This window comes from Myotis nattereri (genome assembly GCF_964212035.1).
Source record: "Myotis nattereri genome assembly, chromosome: 15".
Classification (NCBI taxonomy): Eukaryota; Metazoa; Chordata; class Mammalia; order Chiroptera; family Vespertilionidae; genus Myotis; species Myotis nattereri.
Window position 1 is genome coordinate 47,012,662 of NC_138090.1, and position 10,254 is coordinate 47,022,915.

A 10,254-nucleotide genomic window follows, 5' to 3' on the forward strand; every position below is an offset into this window, starting at 1 on the left:
CATAGTAGTTTGAAATGTTTTTGTATGAGAAACCATAAAATCGTTTCAGACTTTCTAATGGCAGAGTATTATCACAAGAACTACTTAGCCAACATCCTTATCTTATCATAGATGTCAAAGATATTTTAATGACATGGAAAATGTTCACAATATAATGTTAAAGAAAACAAACCAGGGTACAGAAAATGTGCATGCACCAGGCACCCGGTTTTTAAGAATGTGCACGTGTGCTCACATTGGTTCAGTTTCCCTGTAGGGCCACTGAGTGTTATGGACTTGAAACCCGATGGCAGTGCCCAATACATCGGGCACTGCATGGTTTGGTTTGGTTTGGTTTCAACGCTCAGATTATTTTATTTTTTATCTTTCTATTGCTGTAACAGTCACATAATGTACGATCTACCCTTTCAACTTTTTAAAAAAGTTTACAACCCAATTTTTTTAAAGTATATTTACAATATTGTGCAACCGTCACTACCATCTAATTCCAGAAAATTTCCATCATCCCCAAGAGAAATCCCATGACTAAGAGCAACCATTGCCAATTCTCCCTTTCACAATCCTCTGGCAACCATTCATCGTCTTTCTGTCTCTAAGGGTTTGTCTTTTCTGGATATAAACTGAGTAGAATCATGCAATTTGCTCTTCTGTGTTATAAGAATAAAATATTTTGGTTTCTACTTAACTGTTATGGCCATAAAGGCATTGTTATTTAACCCATGGAGGGCATAAAGTAGTAATGATGATCCTGTCAAAGATAGCTGTACCTTCCTTTGGTTGGGGTTCAACAATCTCTTTTTTCCAGAACATTCACTCTAAGGACATGAAGTCCCCCTTCATGTCCGCCTCTCTCTTCCATTGGAAAGCCCTGGAATCCAGCTCTCAGGTGGAGCTCTAGCCACTTAGCTGTTCTTTGGCTCCTCCCCTTGTCCAATTTGCACTACAGATGACCCTTGAATAACGTGGGATTTAAAGGTGCGGACCCTCCTGCAGTTGAAAATTCACACATAACTTTTGACTCCCCCAAAACTTCAGTCCTCCGAATCTAGGAGGGATTGGTTCCAGGACTCCCAGTGGATACCAAAACCCATGCATGGTCAAGTCCCTTATATAAAATGGCTAGAAAAATGCACACTATTGTCCCCCAACACAGGCGGATTCCAGCAGTGGATGGAAAATACTATTTTCAATCCACAGATCTTTGAATCTTCCGATGGGGATCCCAGGGATATGAGGAATGACTATATTTATTGAAAAACATCAATGCATAAGTGGACCCCCATAGTTTAACCCACTTTGTTCAAGGGTCAACTGTTCTCTCTGCTTCCCCCCTAACCCCCTCAGGTTTGTTTAGTCCAGTTTAATGATATCCAGGCTACCAAGTCAGCTTCTGTCTCATCGGGTGGCGAGTCTCTGCCCTTCAGCACTGGTCTCTGTGTCTCTCGCGCTGTGTTCACCACATTGGGCATTCCTCCCAGTGCCTCCCACCCCAGTCCTGCTAATTCCCTTCAGGCCAGGTGCAACTTTAATGGGGTATAACTTCTTCAATTTTCTGTCCTTTAAAACTCATTGAGGTTCTGCCAACAACCTGTATTAATAGTGTCGTCTCTCACAAAATACACTATGTCCAGGTGATGGTAGTGGTACTCAGGTTACACTACCACATCTGCCAAATGTTTCAAGAGCATTTTTTGTGAGGTCTCCAATGTCATCATCTGCCTGTGTTCCTTACAATATCTGTTCACTCCTAATTGTGTTCCTATGTCCCTCTGGGACGAGGAAGTTGGAACTGGGTAATGGAGAGAGTGAAATTCACCTGGGCCTGTGCACATGTGGCCACTTTAGAGAAGTGTCCCCCCAAAAAGTAACACTCAGTCATCCCAGCATGCAGACGTAGTAGATCTACTGAAGTCTAGTATCTAATAAGAAATTCTCCATTCACATTTGAAGGCAAGAGTACCCTTGTGTTTGGGATACTTCTGTATTATGTATGCTGAACAGTTTCCACTTACATTTCTCACTAAAAAATGTGAAGTTTCTAGTTCACAACCGTTCTTACAGGTCATTTGTGGGAGCCTGGCATGGTGTTGGTCAGACCCCAATCCTGTAGTAAAGCTCCTTCTATTTAGAGTAGTTTGAGTGCTTTCTGTTTCCTGATGTTCCTGCTACTGCTGCAGAGCATTTGAGGCAGGAAGCGATCCGGCCTGAGCATCCGGGTGTTGGCCTGTAAGGAATGGCCTCTCTGCATGTAGCAGAGACTAGCCTTCAAGCTTGAGGTCCACAGGTGGAGCCAAGGGCACTGTTCCACCCAATCAAACACTGGAGGGCCCTCTGACACTGAGGGGTCTGCCCCTCCTCCTCAGCCACATCCCACATACCTGACATTCTTTAGGAAAACAGGAAATTCCACCAAATTTCTGCCTGTTCCCTGGAAGGAGTTCCCTGAGGCCAGATGGAAATAACACCCTATCACCCAGGAGGAAATCCAGCCTCTTTACACCTGCTGGTAAAGGAAGTCTGTGACATTTCAGAATGCAGCATTTTGTCTGCTTCACATTTCATATTCACGGCTCCCCCAGCACCACAGGGAGCTGTGGGAATGTCTTCTCTGGGTTGGTTCCAGGGGAGCCTGGAATCAGGGCCCACTTGCCCTTTCCAGAGGGGCTGAGCCTGGGACAGGTGACTCACTAGGAAAATAGCTATTACATCACTGTGTCTGTGACTGGCAGTGAGGCCTCGTGCCAGGATCTTCCTGAGAAAACTGAGCGGAGAGAATTCAGCCAATGGGGTCTCCATAGACTCCTGCTCCCCATGGGACCCCGAGCATCCTTTGCAGTGGGAACAACTGGGAACATGGTGGTGACCGGGGCAGCCCTTGCCCGTCCCCATGGGGCTCTAGGTCCAGTGGAGATGCCAGACCCATCCCAGACGGACAGCCCAGAAGGGGCAGCACAGAGATGGGGGAGGTAGAGGCAGCTTGTTGGGGATTGTTTATAGGGGCTTTGCGTTCTCTACTGCACAGGTGCCTGCCTGGATGACAGAATGGCACACGGGCACCACTGAAGATGAAGTCATGCTTATCTTTGATCCAAAGAACAGCAACAACATTACCCTGAGGGGAAGGGTTCATGTTCTTTCTTGTGTGAAACAGGTATGAATAGGCATGAAGTGGAGATGTTGACTTTCGCCATTTGGGGGGGGGGGGGGGGTTTTGCCTAAGGCCTGGGGCCAGAGTTAGGTTCCTGTATGTGGGCTGGGTGAAGGGTTTGACCTGTGTTCACTTGTGCAGCTCATATGTGCAGTGGGAGTGTGGCGGGGCTCAAAGCTGTCAGTCACACGAAAAACCAAATCTTCCTCTTATGCAGAAAGATGAACAGCCAATCTTGTAAGTAGCCTATTGCACCCTTTGAGGAAGTGTAATGGTTCAAACCCAGGACTATCTGACCCGAAACCCTCATCACTGTTCAGTCAGGGGCTCCAAGTGTTCATGGACTGGCCCTCAATGCCCATTTCACCAGCACAGCCTACGAGACCCCCTGCCCTGCCCTGATCCCTCCATTTTCCCACCCAAGTCCTGACTCAGCTGCTACAGAGTCCAGGATCTAAGGCCAGGAGGGCGGGCTGGGCTGAGAGACACCAACCCCAACTCTGCCCCAGGGAACCTGCTCCTCTCTAGGTCTGGATGGCATCCGGGCCAACCTTTCCACTCTTCTTGGTAGAGACACCTAGTTGGGTGCGGAGCCGACCTTTGATCCCCGCCCCCTCCCCCCTTTTTTTTACAAGACATGATGGGACAGTTAAGTCTGGAAAGGAGACTGCAAGTCTGTGCCCGGAGCCTTTCCATTCTCGTGTTTACTAAGTATCTGTACGTGACTCACTGGGAAAAATAGGTGCTACATCATTTTGTCAACTTATAGACAGTTCAAAAACAGAATTAACCAGGAATCGTTCACATTCTATTTTCAATAAACTCTATGTTACTTTTTAGAGTATCTGTTTTGACAAACTCATTGGTTTTACAGCCTGAGAGAGTGACATGACTCACAGATTGGGGAATACTTGTCTACCCGGCAGGTTTAATAGAGGTGGGTGGGGGGGATCTGAAGAGCAGGGAGAGGAGCATGCTGCCCCCACCCCTTGGGAGAGCACAGACATTTAGACTCTGGTATTTCTGCTTTCAGATGCCTCCTCCCGGGTCTTCTGCCTCCTGTCCACTCCCTCACAGGAGACAGACACTGGGATCTTCCACAGACTCATATCTCACCACTTCCATCCCCTGCTTAGGACCCGGCTGTGGCTCCCAATGCATTCAGATGGAGTCCAGAATCCTCATCAAGGCCACAGGGTGACTGGCCCAGCCCCGCCCTCTGCTCTCCCAGGGCTGAACCCCACTGAAATAGTCACAGTTCTTGCTCACTCTTAAAATCACAGCTCAGATGTGCCCTCGTCCAGGAAGCCACCCTTGATGCCCTTGGTCCCCCTTCCCAGCCCTTCAAACTCTGGGTCATTATTGTGTGGGGTGGTGTGTGTCCACCAATGGATGTGAGAACAAGAAGGACAGGTCCTGGGACTAAGTCACCACTGGGTCCCCAGCATGAACTAGCAAAGAGCTGATAACAGAGCAGGTGCTCAGGGAATATTATGGATTAATTAATAAGTGGATGGATGAAGGAGTGGATGAATGAATGAAAGCACTGTGTCCAGGGTTTATCTAACTCAACATGTCTGTCCTGACATACCGACTTTCTGGGAATTGGTGCCTGAAGTTCAAACCTCTCCTCCTCCAGGCAGCCTCCCTGTCCTCCCGTAATGCTTTTGTTCAGCTGAAGCCTGGATCTCATAGGCTGGGGAGGCCTAAGGGCCCCTCTGTGCAGAATAAGCTCTCTGCATCATCTGATTACAGCATCATGTCCCCTGCTCCCCCATCCCACGCACAAGGGTCCAATCCAGGCTAGAAATCCAGGCTGCCTACATCTAGACACTGCCTGGAGTGTGCCAGTTGGACCTGGGCACCGAGCTTTCTTTATTACTGATTTTAATACTTACTGATATTACTGATTTGGCTGCATCTACTAGAACAAACAGATATCGCATCATGCAGCTAACACACGGTTTCAAAAGAAAGTTAAAGAAAGATAAGCAATAAAGTGTACCGTCAGCCTCCCTCAGGGGAGCAGCTCCCTCCCTCCTGATCCCAGGTGGCTCTCTCAGAGGACAAACCTCTCCCCTTCCCCACAGATCAAGCATATTCAGGACAAAGAAGATGAGTTTCTTTGAAGGAAACAGTGGAAACCTTTCACTGGTCCTGTTGCCATCACTTTTACAGGGTCATGATCTACGGGAGAGTCTTTGGAATTTTTGTCCAGAGTGTCAGTGATATAAATAACTATGACAATGCCATGGGTTACATCAATCACTTCTAAGTCATCAATTCCTCACTTACCAAGTGTCCTGCACAACTTCTCCCATTCTCTCATTCAGAGTGTCCTCTCCTCTTCCTGCCCCTCCCCTTCTCTCTCGGCTTCTCTGCGAACCAAATAAAGAGTGACCTTTGCAGGGCAGCCTCAGCATGAATCTCAGAGCGTGCAATTGTGCCTGAGATGTACAAGCTGTGTGTCCTTGAATAAATGACAACTGAAAACAAAACAGAAGTAGACATAGCGTCCTTTTGGCATTTGAGTTCCTGTCTTGGTTTCAGGAGGGACCCCAGAAACCTGGCAGGTTTCTCATTTTGTCCACTTATTCAAAGTAGAATTTCCAAATCTACACTAATAATCTACACGAATAAAAGAGAAATATGTAATTTGGTCATTACTCCGCTACACCCACCAGCCAATCAGGATGAGTATGCAAATTAACCCAAGAAAGCTAGTGGGTTAATTTGCATACACAGGCACAGAGCAAAGACTGAAGGCTCTGGCCGAGCAAAGACTGAAGTTGACTGAAGACTAAAGAGGCTTGGCTTCTCCGCTGCGGCCAGACCAAAGGCCTGGGTCCTGGGTGCCGGAGGAAAACCGGTGCCGACAGCCAGAGGAAGGAAGGCCTATTGGGCGAGTCTTCGTGCAACGGGCCTCTAGTATATAAATAAAAGGTCACTGACTATGACGGTCTCTTCCACCTGAATAACACCCACCGTGGTCAGGTGAGCAGTGACTACTCCCTGGTCCTTAGGTTGGGAGTGTGAGGTAGGACAGGTTGTTGATGAGCTCCCTCAGGAGAGTCTGAAATTTACAAAAAAGAACTTGGGGGAAGGAGAAGACTTGTGGGGTGAGGTGGCTAAGGCATGATCTGCTCTTTCAACCTGGGAAAGTGGGGATGGCTCCAAGGTGTATCCAATGCCCCCCTTTTTGCTCCAGTGGCTTTATTACTGGGGGGTGTGAAGGCATTAAGCCCTTATGGATGTGCTTTTTGCCATTTGGTTCATTGCTTTCTGGTTGCTTTGTGGTTCCTCTCTGTTCCTTCTTTTCCAGTTCTCTTCTGGTTTGATTACCTTTTTAGTGGTATGATTTGATTTCATTCTCATTATCTTTTGTGTACCCACTGTATGTTTTTGTTTTGAGGGTTTCATGAGGCTCACATGTATTAGCCCATATGTATATCAGTCTGTGTTAAGTAAGTAGCAAGTTAAGTTCGAATGCGCTTTAAATTCCCTCCCCACATACTTATTCCCCTCCCCCATGTTTTATGGTTTTGATGTCTCGTATATTTTGTGTGAGTGTGTGTATTTCATAGCTAACTGCTGTGTCCATAGAAGGAGATGAGTTTAGATCTTTTATGTGTCATCAGCCTGAGTCATTCTCCTCTAAGTCATTTTGAAAGGGAACTTGAATACAGAACTTCTAGGACATACAACTTCAAATTTACTTGAATGATGATGAGGCAAGGGGGTGGAGGAATTGTAAACTTCATACTTTGCTAGTGTGAATGTAATGTGGGACAAAACTGGAAAACTGTTTCTCCAGAAATCAGCATAGAATTAGCATGTGAACAAGCAAGTTTACTCCTTGGCATAGAACCCAAATAAATGAAACAGTTGTTCAAAAATCTCTTGTGCACGAGTGTTCATAGCAACCTTATTCGCAAGAGTCAAAAGATGGAACCATCACAAATGTCCATCAGTTAGTAAATGGTAAAAATAAAGGTGGTATGTACATATAATAAAATGTTATTTCTCATGAGAAATGAAGTACTGATCCATGGATAGCATGGATGAATCCTGGGAAATTTGAGATAAGTGAAAGAAGCCAGACACACATCACATATTGTAGCTTTCCATCCATATGGAAAATCCAAAATAGGGAGAGACATGGATACTGAGAGCAGATTAATGGTTTCTAGGGACTGGGAGGGGGGCGGAATGGGCGAGGATGGCTCAATGGGTGTGGGGGTGTAGGGGGTGTTGAAGACATTCTGGTGATGGTTACACAGCACCTTGAATGCACTGGATGCCACTGAACCTACATTGGTTAAATGGTAAGCCATGCTATGTGAATTTTACCACACATGTAAACATGAAGAGTAAGAACATCTGGATGGGGTGCCTGTGTCCAGAGAGCAGACGGAGCTGTCCACACCTCTGGAGCTGACCACTGTGATCCGAGTCATATTTCTGTTGCTGGAATGTTACCTTCTATGAGTATCTTCACTTTAGATCCTGATTCTGGCCTCTACCTGCATGTGCAGAGGATACGCTGGTCTGTTCAACTAAATCTAAAACCCTTCGGTTTCATGAGCCACCCCACGTATTTCCTCCTTTCCCCAACCTTGCTCAACCTAGAATTTCCAAGAATAAAAACTCATCACTTTCACCTCAGTACTCTGAACTGTGGTTTACTGAGCAGCTCCTGGTCAGAGCTGTGAGATCAGGGAGCTGAGGGCACACCCCTCACGCATAAGGATGTAAGAGGTTAGCAATGTGCGAAAGACAGTGGGGAAAGTAAAAGACTTAAAAGATGAAATGGAAAAGCTGTTTAGTGGATTCATCCTGGAAGAGTGGGGGTGGCTCTGAGGTGTGTCCTGCTTGCTGAGGAGGCCCTGGTGCTGGGCCTGCGTGGGAGGCATTTGGGGAAAGTATCATGAAGAGCGGGGGGCGGGGTCCTGGCTCTCAGAGGATTCCATGGTGCCAGAGATGATGCCTGGATAATCCTGACCCAAGGGCCCAGCGAGTCTCTGCAGGCATGGCCAGAAGGCAGGAGCTTCGATGACATCACCGCCCTTATCAGAGATATAAAAGCACCTGCTGGGAACTGCAGACCTTCTTCTGATTCTGCTGCAGCCAACCCAGAGCCATGACTCCCAGATGCTACATCCTGGGTAAGAAGGACCCAACCCCAATTCCCTCGAAGCCCAGCTCCATTCTCAGCCACCGCCCCATCCCTACCTCAACCTACTTCTCCTCCTTAGCACCAGGCCTTACCGATCCATCTCCCCAATATCATCTCCATCCACATCTCAGATTCAGTTCTGAAACTCATGCCCAGTGCCACCCTTACCCCACTTTCCCACCCCAAACCCAGTCTGCTAGACTTTCATGTGGATTATCTCCATAGCAACCCATCAGCTCAGCCCCCTGAGTACACCTGGGCCTACTGCTCTCAACTCCTGCCCATTGACCACCCACATCCCCCTGAATCCTAAACACATTTCTCCCAAGAACCCTTCCAGCACCCCCCACATTCCACAGGTCCATAATCCCAGGACTCCTGAACACAGGTGACCAGATCCCACCCTGGAAGCCCCTATCCTTTCCCTGAGCCTCAGTCAGAACAGAGACCCCCGCCCCCCAGACCTTCCTCTGCCCCAGGCAGGGCTCCCTGAGGTGGACCCATGGCTGCCCCTTCAGCCGCACCTCATCCAGCTCCTCCCCCACAGCTGTCTGGGCTGCTCTCTGCATCATCAGCCTCCTCTGTTCACAGGGAGCCCCAGGTGAGTGCAGGAGGGGCAGGGACACTCGGGTGGTGGGTGGCATCCAGAGGGCCCCTGCTTTGCCCTGCCTGCCCTGCCATCTGGGCCACACCAGCTCTGTCTCCTCCAGTGTCCCCCACGGGTGCTCACCTGATGCTGTGCCAGTCACACTCAAGATGTGGGGACAGGTTCTACGACCCCCAGCAGCACTGTTGCTATGACAATGCTGTGGTGCCCTTGAGTACTTCCCGGAAGTGTGGAAACTGCACCTTCAGGATCTGCTTCGAGCAGTGCTGTCCCTGGTCATTCAGACCCCAGGAGACCTTCGTGGTAAAAGTGAGAGGCCAGGCGTGTTCCTTGGGCCCATTCCCGGGTGACAGGGTTTGTTCCAGGTAAGATCCTGCCCCCTTCACAGGAATAGGGCTTGTTGGGGACTGGGGAGGCTGTGGAAACCCGGACTGTCCATGACACAACCGTCCTGTCCTGTTCTGGCTGTCCCCTCCCCCTGTCCACCTGCTCTAGTCAATCTCCCCCTTTTTCTCTCCTTGTTTCTCTCCCCTTTGGTTTTTATTTCTCTCTCATCCTCTTTGCTGTCCTTCTGTGTCTCACTTTTCCACTCCTCTGTCCATAACCGTCTGTCCCTGCATTTCTGGTCTTCTCTCTCCGCAGTGTCAGATGACCGAGGACGGGTGACCAGATGACTGCAGATTCTGCTCCTCACTGAGCCTGGAGACGGGGCCTGGTGTTGACTGAGCTCCGGGACTGCAGGGGACATGTGGGGACAGGAGACTCTCAGAGTCAACGTGCCCGTCTTATGCTGGCTCCTCTAGCCCTCTAACTCTGTCCTCAGTGGTGACCGGTCCCCTTTCTATGATTCTGGACAATCGTGAGAGTTTGTTTTGCTGATGGAGGTCCGAGGGGCCCAACCCTACAGCTAATACCATGAAGCAGAACCCCATGACCTTCGGCTCCTTTCTCACCTGGCACCAAACACCTGGCACTTAATAAATTTGCAGTTTTACCTGTTCTGTCCCGGCTCATGAACGGTTGGGAAGGGTCTTAAGTGGTGGACAGGGGGTCCTTTCTCTGGCTCCCCGGGGTCACAAGGAGTGTCCACGTCTCCCATGTAAGAACAAATGTCAGGTGTTCCCCATGATCTGCGGTTTCACTGTATAACATTTGCATCCTGGTCACCGGGATCCAGTTCTTGTTTCCACCTCACCAGGGCTGAGGACAGGGAGGGGGGCGCGGCCACAGGGAGGGAGGGGCTTTGGCCCTGAATCTGTCCCCCACCCCCTGCCTGGCCCAGGAGAGGGAGGTGAGGGCAGCTCGCCCCCTGGCGGGAGGCGG

At 49.0% G+C, this 10,254-nt stretch overlaps 1 protein-coding gene across 2 annotated transcripts in view; it reads left to right on the forward strand.

Moving 5' to 3' along the window:
- Positions 1 to 9,932, forward strand: part of IGFL1 (IGF like family member 1) — a 29,696-nt gene extending 19,764 nt beyond the window's left edge. The window contains exons 1-5 of one of the 2 annotated variants that reach the window (XM_081108499.1): positions 5,896 to 6,142; positions 8,156 to 8,313; positions 8,872 to 8,925; positions 9,035 to 9,296; positions 9,574 to 9,930. In XM_081108499.1, coding sequence (XP_080964625.1) covers positions 8,289 to 8,313; positions 8,872 to 8,925; positions 9,035 to 9,296; positions 9,574 to 9,583 — 351 coding nt within the window. In that variant the 5' untranslated portion in view covers positions 5,896 to 6,142; positions 8,156 to 8,288 and the 3' untranslated portion in view covers positions 9,584 to 9,930. Of the gene's footprint in view, positions 1 to 5,895; positions 6,143 to 8,155; positions 8,314 to 8,871; positions 8,926 to 9,034; positions 9,297 to 9,573 lie in introns of those variants that run through there. The other variant, XM_081108498.1, reaches the window with a different exon arrangement.
- The last annotated feature ends 322 nt before the right edge of the window (positions 9,933 to 10,254 follow it).